Raw genomic sequence first — 13,292 nt, 5'->3', positions numbered from 1 at the left:
TTCTCAGCCAGAGTTCAGGGAGATGAGGAAAAGATTTCCAGAAGGTGTGAGAGGGACAACAAACAATGATGAAGGATATTACCATTTACTGAACTCACATTCTGTGGGAAGGACTATCACCTAACACTGTACTGCATCTTCTCAATCATCCTGGGATGCCAAAGATATATTCATAGCTCCAATGTATATAAACATATACTTACTATATGATATATATTACATAAAGTATATCTCATATATATGTGTGTGTGTGTGTGTGTGTGTATATATATATATATATTTTTTTTTCCACTTTACAAGCTGAGCAAACCACCTAAGGTCCCACAGCTGGAAGACAGAGCCAAGACTGAGACCATGGTCTAACTACCTTTAAAAGCTGTATTATTTCAGCACCCTCCAGTGTCTTTATAGGTAGCTTGAAGGAAAGAGTGGGAGAAGAGGGGAGCGTAACGCCACCTGACACCACTGCCATGCTCCTTGCCCTAGCATTAGAAGGAAAGGAAAAATTAGGCCAGGTACGGTGGCTCACGCCTGTAATCCCAGAACTTTGGGAGGCCAAGGCAGGCAAATCATGAGGTCGGGAGTTCGAGACCAACCTGGCCAACATAGTGAAACCCCGTCTCTACTAAAAATACAAAAATTAGCCAGCATTGTGGCGCATTCCTGTAGGCCCAGCTACGCAGGAGGCTGAGGCAGGAGAATCACTTGAACCCGAGAGGTGGGGAGGCAGAGGTTGTGGTGAGCTGAGATCGCACCACTGCACTCCAGCCTGGGCAACAGAGCAAGAGAAGAAAGAAAGAAAAGAAAGGAAAGGAAGGAAAGGAAGGAAAGGAAGAAAAGGAAAGAAAGGAAGAAAGAAAAGAAAAATTAAGAGGAAGGAAAAAAGAGGAAAAGTAGGGAAATGAATAAGGGAGAAGGAAAGGAATAATACTCACCCTTGCTTTCCCCTCTCCCCGTCTCATGCCCCTCCCCAGTTCCCAGCCCTAGGTCTCCCAATACTATCACCAGCACCTGTCTGACAAGAGCCCTCTCTCTCCTGGGTTACAGAGGAGGTCCTTTTCTGCTCTGACTCCAGCCTGATGGAAACACTCCATTTTTGCTACAGGGCTGCAATAGAGCAATGACTTATTGGCTTCTTTAATAGGAATTCAATACATTTTTCCATAAAATAACATTACATTGTGGTTAAAGTTTATAATACTAGTGGCTTTTTATTTAAAAAAAAAAAAGTGTAATAAAGATCCACTAATCTGAAACCCCAAAAGTGGTAAAAACCATTCTTTTTTTTATAACTCATTTGGCAGCAAAATCTGACCTGACCTGAACTCATTTGGCCTGAATTCATTTGGTGACAAACCTGACCTGAACTGACATGAGGCTGTATTTATAGTTTTTATTTATCCCACTGCATGTGAATATTCATCAGTTTCACTGCAGAAATATTAATGTGCTTGATTATAGGATCCTGTTCCAGACCACACTGCCGTGCTATATAATAACTGGTACATGCACAATATTATCCTACTTTAAAAAAAAAAATCCAAATTCAGCAAAATCTGGTCTCAATGGTTTTGAATACAGAATTGTAGAACTGTATTTATTCAGATTTAACCTCTTTGAACCTTGGGTTCATCGCAAGTCTGAAATTAGATTGTAGCCAACATCATTTTTTGGGGGAAATACATTCTTAATTTCAAACAAGCAACTTAAAAAGGAACTTTTGGAATACCACTAATTCCTGGGTTGGGATCTAACTGTATAAAAGTATGCAATAAAGAAAAATTCTTCATGATAAAAGGTTTTCATTCTGCAAAAATATTATCAGGTTCCACTTCCCATTCCCACATAATCTTCAGGGAAGTCCAACTTCCGAAAAGAATGGCCAATCTTCTTGGACCTCTCTGTGTGCTGAGGAGGATATTGGAATATTAGAACGTGGACAGAGGAAAACAGAGGTAATATTAGAAATCCTACGAACTGCTTCCATTCTGTCATACTGTTCATTTATGTTTCTGCCAAAGTTAAGTTTTTATGATTTTTATTGCAACTCAAAGTTAACCTTTCTAGCACGAGGAAAGTATCAAATGCCACCCCTTCAAACAAGATGGGTTCAAGGGAAAATCTCAATCTTCTTTAATCATTTTATGAATATGATGAATCTTGTAGCTCATTAATTTTCTCTCATTTTGTTTTGGCTGCTAGAAAGTCCAGAGCCAAATTTACAGTCTAGCTCTAGCCCCATACAGAATTTTATATTACATGTTCTTTGCCCTAATCCTATTCATCCTAGAATGGTTATTTTTCTCCTAGACTTATTTTCCCTTTACCTTAATTTCATCTCTTCATTTTAGGTGATGGTGGTGGTGGTGGTAATATTGTGTGTATGTGTGTAAATTTCCTTAATATCTTTTTGTAATAAGGCAGAGAAGGAATAAATAGGCAAATAAGTAATTGTATACTTAATAATGTACTGGCATGGATCCATTTACTTCCAGCTGTAAAGACTTCAGTTATATCAGAACTCTAAATCATTCCACTTGGTTAATTACACAAATACTGAGCCATAATTAAAACCTTCTATACCAAAATGCCCATGACCATCATTCATTATATGAAAATAATCACAAATTAGGAGAAACAACAGAAGTACCTTACCTACGTTGCACATTTCATATATAGAGTCACCTGAGATATATGGCTGAGATTGGATTATCACATTCACTGCAAGGGCTGAGGGAAGTACTGGTTTCAAGTGTCAACATACCTGCTACCTATGCCTCTACCTCACATTGCCAGACCACCAGTCACTTCCCCATAGCACAGCTTCCTAGTATGAGACTGTGAGATCCCCACTTCTCTCCCTGGGCCTCCTACTTGCTAGAGTTACTGGAAGACATTAGAGTCACTAAAAGGAAGTGGGGAAGTCCAAAAGAGTATTCATAAAACTCCCCTAAAAGCCAAACATTTTCTGTTCCTTGCATCTGTTGGTCATCCATTTATTTTTTTTCCAGTAATTTCAAAGCACTAGAATTTGCCCATATGTAATTCATACTTCTGAATAGTTGTCCAGTTAAAATTAATGAACGAGAAAAATTAGAATTTAAGTAGAAAACAGTAATCGAGATCCATAAACAGTAAATTTGGACATATAAGCAAGTGTGCCCTCCCCTCACCACAACAAGCTTTAAGAACTATGCAGCTCTGTAAGAAGTGAAGAGGGGGTTTACATGTGCCCAACTTGGAAGTCGCAAATTCAAGTACATTTTAGATATGAATAAGTGGCAGCTAGGTCAGGGAACCCAGTTTCTTACCCAAAATTGGAATCTAACAGAATTATATTTGAATATACCAAAAACTTTCCATGGATAAAACTAGAGTGCAGAGGAAAACCATTCTTTTTAAAGTGCAATTATTATTTTTATTTTATATAGTGGTGGTACTGGAAACTGATCTATTATGATACCAAAAACAAAACAAGAAAATCAGGGAAGATTTTGCAAGGTAGAAAAAGTTTGAGTTTAAAAAGCAACAACTACTTATGGTGAATGTTTATTGTTTTTATTAAACCTCTAGAATTATGTATAAGTAATATTTGATGTTACTTGGATTTAATTTTACCTTGCAAAATTTTCAAAATTAAGATGCTTAAAATCTCTTTTAAATGGTTGCTTATGATGTTACCATGACAACAAGGTGGTACCCACAGGGGTATGGTAAGCAGAATGCCAAAGATCTCTCCCGAGAAGTCCCATTACCCAGTTATTCAATCATGCACTTAAGTAGGTACTGCTATGAAGGGACAATGCAAGTGTGATTAAGGTTACTAATCAGTTGACTAGCAAGATTAGCCTGGATTATCCAGTTGGGCCAGTCTAATCATATGTCCTTTAAAAGTAGAAGAGAAATGCATTAGGGGAAGGCAGGGAAATCTAAAGCAAATTCCACACACTGTGGCTGCCTTTGAAGATGTAGATGGGCAGCCTCTAGAAGACCCTGGGCTAACAGCCAGCAGTTAGTGCTCTCCAAGAAAGGAAACTGGGCCCCCAATACAACTACACCATGGAACTAAATTCTGCCAATGAGCCCGAAAGTGGATTCTCCCCGGAAGGCCTACAGGTACATGTCCAGGCCTGCTGCTCCCTTTACTTCAGCCTTGTGAAGGCCCTGGGCACAGAAGCCAGGAGAACCACCCTGTGCCAAGCTTCTGACCCACAGAAATGATGAGAAAATAAATGGATATGGTAAGCCACTACATTTGTGGTAATATGTTATGCCCGTAATAGAAAATGAATACAAGGGGTGAAGCGAAAAATAACCAAAAATGAGCACATAAGAGTCTGTTAAACTCATTTATCTTTATTTAGTGATTTCAGCTAAAGCACAATAAATTACATAGAAACTAAAAATAAAACAAAATAGAAAACAAAACTACCATACAGAGAACAGGATATGTGTGAAATAATCAAAGGATTTTTAAAATTTAAAAAAAAAAAATGTGGCTAACATAACATTTTATTGCACAATTTCAAGCACTACCTTGAAATTGGAAATTTTGCTGTTGTTTCTAAACAATTCAAAAGAAGATGCATAAAGCAAGGATCTGGAGCCCAATATGTGATTATAGTTGCCCTGAATATAAGAAGAGAACACTCATCATGCTCTTCAAGCATGCACCACTCTCACTAAAATATATGAAGAAGAATAATTTTAGGCTTTTTATTATTGAAGGGACAGTAATAATAATTACACGGGGAATTCAGCTTACTACAGGAAATAACATTCTATTCGAGACCAGCCTGGGCAACATAGCAAAACCAAATCTCTACTAAAAAATACAAAAATTAACCAGGCGGTGACGAGGGCCTGTGGTCCCAGCTACTGGGGAGGCTGAAGTGGGAGAATCGCTTAAGCCTAGGAGGTGGTGGTTGCAGTGAACTGAGATGGCCCCACTGCACTCCGGCCTGGATGACAGAGCACTCCGGCCTGGATGACATAGCAAGACCCTGTCTCAAACAAACAAACAAACAAAGGAAAGAAAAAGAAAAAAAAAAGAAATAATATCCTGATAATTACAACTCTCCAGCAATGGTATGGACTGCTTCAAAAAGCAGAAATGTTATAAAAAGATTCTTAGAATCCCATAGAAAAATTGGCCTAAAAAACCTCTATCTTCTAACTCCAAAATTCTGATTCCATTTACTTAGTAACACAGGGAATACTGGCATTATCGGAGTACTAGTTAAGTTACTATTATTCTATAGGCCACATTAATTCATTAAGTTTAATATTAGGTATGCAGGACAATTGTCATAGCAACATAATTAGCATTACAAGTTCCTAAGCAGAAATATGCAAAATACTAAAACGAAACTATTTTAAAGGACAGATACTTATTTTTAATTCTGCAAGATTTCTTTTCAAAAGTGAAGTTTGGTGTAGCCTCCGGTCTGGGGCGGAAGATGAGAATGGGAGGGCGGCCTGACCCCCGCCCTGATGAGGAAGGACCCAGCGCACAACCTGTTCGGGATCTGCAGCCGCACGAACACCTGAGTCTACCCGAATGGTTCGCCCCTTCAAAACAAGATCTGCGGAACGGCTCGGGACACAAGAAGAAATTGCCGGCAACCTGTGATCGCTCATTTTTACCGACAGTGGGCAGCGGGCAGTCGGAAGGAATGCCCATTTCTCCAGTGTTCCTTCCCAGAAGCAAATGCAAGTGTTTGTTTATGCAAGATTTACGTTTCACTCAGGTTTGGGTTGGGTTTGTTTCCTGGAGACTGAGCTGAGTTTCCCTGGTTTTGCTGGAGGACAAGTTGATCGCTCCGTATTTACCTTTCACTTGGGCCAAATTGGACAAATGCAAATAAACAGGTCTTGCAGGCGCCCCCCCCCCACCCCCCCGCCCCGCAGTCGGCACCCCCTCCCCGCAGTCGGCACCCCCTCCCCGCGCTGGGTCGGGCAGCTGGGCCCGCAGAGGCAGTCGCGCGCCTCCCTGTCCCGCTGCGCAGCCTGCGGGTGCCCGGCCAAGCGCTGGCTTATCTGCGGCTCCCACAGCGCCCCCGCATTCACCAGTTCCTAGAGCAGGGATTCCGAGAAAAAAGAAAGAGCCAGGTTCCCTAGAAACATTAAATTAACACAAGGGATCTGGAAACGAAACAGCAGATGCCTGAAAGCCTTCTCCTTGACGGCTTCCTGCCTTCTTGGAAAATCTTTGCATTAAAATAGCTTGAATTACCCTGCTCGGCCAGATGCTGCTCGGGAACTTCATTTTGGGCTAACATGAAAGCAGAGTTTGACATCTTTTAAAGGATTTTTCTTTTCGAGGTGGTTTGAAGAGCGCCTTTGCGTTGCTGACATTAGCAAGGACCCGTGGCTGGGTGTTTTGCATTACAAGAGAACTTTCCATAACAATGGCTAGCAAATCAGATAACAAAGATCATGGCGTGTAGAGGAGACGCGGTAGAGCACAGAATGAGCACTAAGGGTCCAGAAGCAGAGGTTCCTATCTCTGGGAAGAGCCTAGAAAGAGCTCTTCTAGGGGGCCGGCGGCCTCCTTTTACAGGGGAGAAAATGTCTTTTATTTCTAAGCCTACTTATGTTGACCATAGCTATGAGAACTATCTAATGGCATTTCCAGAGAGTCACAAACAAGCAGAAAGGCTTGTGAGTAATATTTGATCAGCCTCTTTGTTCTAAAGCCCATGGTCTAACCTCCACGACCCTATCTACAAATTAATCAGACCATGTAATTTGTAAATTCAAACCCAGATTAATAACCACAAACCTTGAACAGTGGGTCTTCAGCACAGACTGTATTCCACTTTCATGTCATGTTAACTTCCATATTTTAGAATTTTGGTAGCTGAGAACAAGACCCAAAGCTTCCTATGAGGTATCAGGATTTTACAGAGGAAATCGTTTTTACTGGAGTAGCATCTTCTTTGACACTTTAACTTTTTTTCCATGATAACCTTTATGAAAGGACTCTATAATCCTTAGTCGCTAATTTATATGTGTCAAGCTTTCTAGTAAACTGGACAATAACCTACAGTCCTAATAGGATTCTATGCTTATCCCAAATTTAAGAGCACCAGATGGGGGATAAGTATATTACAACAAGATACTCTAAACAAAAATAAAATTAAATATCCTTGCCTTAGCATGAAAGCAATAAAACTCATCTTAAAGCAATGCAGTCAGACAAAATCATTGCATCTGTAATAAGGGTGAGTATACAGCTACGGGAGTTAGCAGCCCTAAATATTTCTGTTCTAACGACTCACAAGAGATACACAAAATCTATCATTCCTCCCTGATGTACGAAAAAATAAAAGGCAATTTCATAACACCTTTGGTGCTTTCTAACTTAATAGTTGGCCTTCAAGAAAAGCAAGTACAACTTTTGAGTGTTTATAAGAAAGCAAAGGAAAATGTTGCAAAAAATTACTTGGCTCAAAGGCCACAGAGAAAGCCGGAATCTGCAGGACTCACCAAACTACACAGCTGTTTTAAAACTGAAAGTCAAACAGCTTTTAACAGGTATTAAGTATTTTCTACAACAAAATTATCAAATATACATACTTCTTTTTACACTGCAAATAGACATTTTATTTCTATTAGGAAAAAAACTATAGTTACACAAACAATAACTAGATTGCTGTAATAAATATAACTAGCCACATAATACTAGTCAATGCTGGCTTTTTAAAAAATTACCAGAGAATTTCAAAATGATTCTGAATGATCAAGTGTGACTCCTATATTTTTTAGATAGGCATTGATGTTAAGAATATGGCTTTCACAGAAACATAATCCAATTTATCTGATTTCCATATATCTGATTTCCATATATTAATCATGGCAACAAATAAAAATGATGACAAAAATCACGAAGATAGCTTAAATTTTTTTAAATTAAAAAACAAAACCTTAGGTAAACCACATTAAGGAAGATTAACAAATCTGACAATCCTCCTCCAAAACTGTTTTTCGAAAAAAAGTCTTAAGGTCATAGAAAAATGTGGATGGCTTATAACCCTTAAAATTCCTTTTAGTTAATGAGAATCTCATTTTTGGAATTTCTTCAAACTTAACTGAAATGTTAATGAAAACGAGAAATATTTAGATGTTGAGAAAAAAAGTTGTTCTAATTATTCTGCCTCACTATCTAATTTCAGCTCATCAAAGTTAAATAGCTAGTAAACAACTGGTCTGTTTTGGCAGATTTTTTTCTATTTTAAAATTCATTACTAAATAGATGAGGTTACTACTAGTTAAAATTCTGAATCCAAATGCCATACATGCTGTTGTAAAAACTGTGCAGTTTTAAATATATTTTTACTTCTATGTATTTTTGAATCTTTAGCCAAACTCCTCCAGTAAAGTTTTAGTTTATTATGTTTTCTAAAATAAAAACATTTGTATTTTATGCTATAAAAATCAATAAATGTCTACTAATGTTAGGTGCTCCAAAATAAATGATTCAAAAGTTTTAATGAAAGCCCTCTTATAATTAAAGAAGGTGATTGGTAATGAGGAAGAAAATGGAAGGCATATTTACAACAAATCAAAAGCAGAATTGTGATTAATGGGCTCCACAATGATTATTAATGTTCTCCCTATAAAATATTGGTCTTTGTATTAATTTGAAAGTATAGACTGGGTTCTTTCCTTTGATAAATGAAAAATGATTTTTTTTCCTATTTTAAGATAAGAATGACTATTTTTAAAACAGAAGACTACATCCAAGATCTTTCCCTTTCCCCATTTCAAAATTATGAGTTTTCTTTTTGTCTTTTTGAATTCTTGAAATCCAGTGACATTGTCATAGCTCTGAGAACCAAGAAAATCGAAGCCACTAACTGTAGGAGACAGCCTTGATGCTTTTGATTATATTTTCCTAGAAAAATTTTTATGATATTTAATCTTAATAGCTTTTTTTTTTTTTTTTAGGAAATCCTCTAATGCCAATAAGGGAGAATCTAAATCTCAGGAGTTTAGGCAAATTTAACCCATCAGCATAGCTTGAAAATAGGATAATTTAATAAAACCTCAATAATACATTGGTTTTTAAATAATATGTTATATACTCTCGATATATATATATCCTGCTAAGATTAGTAGGTACCAACCTCATATCTGTATTGGAAATAAACAGGGTGCACATTTTTAAAAGCAGAAGAGGCTACACTGACTACTACTCAAAGTCTCCTCAACATTTGGAGGCAGGAGAGAGATGGAAAGAAAGTTGAGTTCTTCATCAGGGCTGGTGCCCATCCCACAGCACTACACTTCCTCCTATCCCCTGACCACTGCCAAGGTCAGTCGGGATAGGTGGGCTCGTGTCTCTACATAGTCAGATACCTGTGTATTTTGCTGGGAGAAGGGGAAAAATAAATACATAAAAATAAACAAAACTCTCTATTCCCAAACTCCCTGTATCCTTTCAAAGTCACGCTTTATTAATGGAAATTAAAATGATGAAGAAAGAAGCCACTAGTAACCTAAATAAGCTTCCCCTTAAAGACACATTTTAACACCAACAAGAAGACTTTCTTCTTTCACTTTCTTCCTTCCTTCCTTTCCTCGTTTTTCTCTCTCTCTCTCTCTCTCTTTCCTTCTTTCTTTCTCCTTCCCTCTCTCTTTTCTCTTTTTCTTTCTAGCCAGAGTTTGTGACTTACTAATTATTTTTATTCTGTTTGAATCAGGTCCCTGTTATGTTTTGTGATTTTCTGAAATGAAGTTAAGATTTCCATTATTTATGAGAATAAAACAGGAGGTTGATACTTTATGCACAAAAAAGAATAACCAAAGGTTACAATGACATCAGTTTTGGTTTTTATTGAGGGCTGGCGTGTTGCGCAGGGTGTGGGGGTGGGAGTGGGGTGAAGCAGGTGTGAGGAATGAGTTTGTTTCTTCCAAGAGAGGGCTTTGCTTCGGTCAGTGTTGCTGCAGTCCCAATGAAGGGGCCCACTCTGCCAGCTCTTCCGTGTAGACTTCATAACTGAGCGGGCAGGCTCAATTCTCTAGGAAGCCTGACGTTGGCAACTGCACCTCATGGAAGAATTCCACAAAAGGTTAAATTACGGTGAGATTGTCAACAGGCTTCAAAAAGGCAGAGTTCCAGGGCCCATGCCTGAGGTCTCATGGGCCTCCTTCAGGTCCTCGTCCCCACAGTCTGACACTTTTGGCCCTTCTCTTTTCCAGCTCCCCACCCCATTCTTCAGTCAGCCCTTCCTTTTTCCTCTAACCCTGCAAAAAATGAGCAGCGCTGTTGTTTTGTTCCAACTGACAAAACAGCTAAGAAACAGCAGAACATGACTGCCCTTTGCAAAATGGGCCATGTGATCCTCCTAGCTCAATTCAACACTTCCAGTAAAATTGAATAGAAAGGGAACTGTTTATGAAACTCTCCTGCTTGCCTTCGGAATACTCTCATCCTCTCCCTTCTCAGCCTCCTAAATACCCAAATGAACATATATAATGAGCTTTATTTTATCACCCTGAAATTCTTCCTCAGTCCAAATTGCTAATGTGGCAGGTTCCAGCTGCCCAAATTCCCTAAACAACATTGCCTGTTCCATAAAAAGCATGCAATTGCAAGCACAGCAGTCCTGCTCTGGTTCTCAGAACTATAAACCAACTACCCAGCTCCCTGGCCCAGGAAGGCTATGAAACAGGCAACATGGACAATTTAAAGGTGTACAATATCTGAGGTTCCATTTCACCCTTAGGCAGCCCGGAGTGGAAAAGGTAAGGCTACCCTCCATTTTTCTTCTGAGTACTATATTGATTCTCTGGAAACTCTCTCTGTTCCAAAAGAAACCACCCCATCCCGTGGAGAAAAGGTGACACTGAATTTGCACTGCTTTTTCTGGTGGCATTTGTTTGACTAAAAGGGAGCAGAGCTCCATACAACAGACTGCTTTATTTGTGTGATTTGAAAATAACACATACCAGATTAGTTCCCTAGATGCAGATTAGTACAAAGTTTGAATCCTTTCTTTCAAATTAATTAATGTAATCTCAATGTTTATATAATAGACATTGACTTTTATCTGACACATACAGTATATGACTCTGCCTTTAGCAAAAATACCATTCAAGCTATCTTCAGCAGATGTGAATGCTTTATTTTGATTTTGGGGACTCCAAAGAGAGTCCATAACCTACCTTGGCATTGTCATATCTCAAAAAAGCCTTCTTCATACTTGCAATATAGTAATATCTAAGTACTTGGACATCCCGGCACAAAATACGTGAGTCCACGTCTCCCTGTTTTTCACTATTCCCTCTGCAACCTTGTTCACATAGCAAACTCTAAAATATTCTTCAATAGGCAGCCTATGCCACCTTCCCTCAACTATCCCAGACCAGTAGTCATCACTGCCTCCTCTGCCCCTTGCACATGTCTCTATGTGGTCTTACCAGACAGTACCATGTTTGCTCATATGTCTGTGTCACTTACTCAACTCAAAGTTCCTTGAGGAACTAATTGTATCTCCAGTGCCTTGCATATTTTATATCACATAATAAGTGCTATAAAAGAGAAGTAAACTTACATGGCTATGAAATGACTTACAGTTTTTAACTGGAATGAGCTTAGTACAAGACTCACATAGATGCTGGTGGTTGATCCTAAGTTTCTCATGCTGTCATCTGAAATCATTTGCTCTTGCTCTACATTCAGAGGAGAAAGAAAAACTGGTGACACTTCTCTGGCCTCTATATCATAATTAGACCATGGGTAGGAGCTGAGAAACTAGAAAATATTTAGCCTACCCCTAGTCACATCCTAAAAGACACCAATGTGGAGCTCAAGGAACTCAGTGGATTTATCAACATTTAACACACCCTATATTCACCCATTATAACTACTTGAATTGGCATGGATGGGAATAGTAGATTTTATTGTGGAGAACAGAATAAATCTAATAAAAGAAATAACTAGAGGAAAAGTTGGGACTAGCTGATGTTTTTAAGTAGAGATGGGAAAAACATAAATGATGGTGGTCAGCACAGAAAGTTTTGAACATAAGGACTTTAGAAATCAATGTGGTCGGCTGGGCGTGGTGGCTCACGCCTGTAATCCCAGCACTTTGGGAGGCCGAGGCAGGTGAATCACAAGGTCAGGAGATCAAGACCATCCTGGCTAACACGGTGAAACCTTGTCTCTACTAAAACTACAAAAAATTAGCTGGGTGTGGTGGTGGGCCCATGTAGTCCCAGCTGCTCAGGAGGCTGAGGCAGGAGAATGGCATGAACCCAGGAGGTGGAGCTTGCAGTGAGCCTAGATTGAGCCACTGCACTCCAGCCTGGGCGACCAAGAAAGACAGTCTCAAAAAAAAAAAAAAAAAAAGAAAAGAAAAAAGAAAGCAAGAAAAAGAAAAAAGAAATCAATGTGATCACTGTTTTCTAGTAATAGGCTGACCATGGACAAGAATAATAGGTACATTATTCCCCAGTCCCTTTGCAATGTACTATACTGTTATTTAAGCATCCCAGCATCATGCTTGCTTTCCAAAATACAAGTCTAGCTCAATTGCCACGATTCTGCTTTGAGGCTCTTTTTTAATGATTTATATGTCATGCTCCCCAAAAGTCTTTCTAAAATTATACCAAAGGGAAAGAGGCAAAAAAAAAAGGGGAGCTTAAATGTTTTGAGGAGCTGTTAGATGGGCCCGGTGATTGCTATGCACTTCTTTTTGAGGCAGAGTCTCCCTCTGTCGCCCAGGCTGGAGTGCAGTGGCGTGATCTCGGCTCACTGCAACCTCAGTCTCCAGGGTTCAAGGGATCCTTCCACCTCAGCCCCCTACTAGATGAAAATACAGTCGTGAGCCACCACAACTGGCTTGCTATGCACTTTATAGACACCATCTGTATCACCCTCCCAACAACTCCACTTGATGGGAATGATTATTCTCATTTTAAATCAGTTTTAACCTAGGTTTCTCTGGTTCTAGATCTAGTATTTTTTCTATAAATAATACTGTTCCAATTTCTTTTGGTTTTCTTTTCGTAGAGATGGGGTCTCACTTTGTCACCCAGGCTGGTCTCAAACTCTTGGATTCAAGCAGTCTTTTCACATTGGTCTCCCAAAGTGCTGGGAGTACAGGCATGAGCCACTGTACCTGACTGACTGTTCCTATTTCTAGTATCAGCATGAAGAACAAGAGAAAGTCAGCTTCAAAGGTAAAAGGTGTATCATTCATTCATTCAACATTTATTCCACAGCTATTATGAACCAGGCACTATAGTCTCTTTGAGGATATAAACATAAATAAGTTCTGGGA

The 13,292-nt window shown here is 39.1% G+C and overlaps 1 protein-coding gene across 23 annotated transcripts in view; it reads right to left on the bottom strand.

The window, feature by feature from the left end:
• Positions 1–13,292, bottom strand: part of CRADD (CASP2 and RIPK1 domain containing adaptor with death domain) — a 179,058-nt gene that overhangs the window by 104,816 nt on the left and 60,950 nt on the right. For 4 of the 23 annotated variants that reach the window (XR_010579535.2, XR_010579536.2, XR_006690584.3 and 1 more), the window contains 2 exons: positions 11,618–11,679; positions 2,185–10,047 (listed from right to left, as the gene is read on the bottom strand). The exons of 9 other annotated variants lie outside the window; for them this stretch is intronic. Coding sequence is in view for 10 of the 14 variants with exons in the window: in XM_045365705.3 (XP_045221640.1) it covers positions 10,018–10,047; positions 11,618–11,679 (92 nt within the window). In the remaining 4 variants the exon portion in view is untranslated. Of the gene's footprint in view, positions 1–2,184; positions 10,054–10,193; positions 10,252–11,561; positions 11,680–13,292 lie in introns of those variants that run through there. 10 more of the 23 variants (XR_010579537.2, XM_045365704.3, XM_065524648.2 and 7 more) reach the window with 8 other exon arrangements.

The sequence above is a fragment of the Macaca fascicularis genome, chromosome 11 (assembly GCF_037993035.2).
Source record: "Macaca fascicularis isolate 582-1 chromosome 11, T2T-MFA8v1.1".
NCBI lineage: Eukaryota > Metazoa > Chordata > Mammalia > Primates > Cercopithecidae > Macaca > Macaca fascicularis.
Note: the sequence above shows the minus strand (reverse complement) of the source record. Positions and strands in the feature narration are given on the sequence as shown.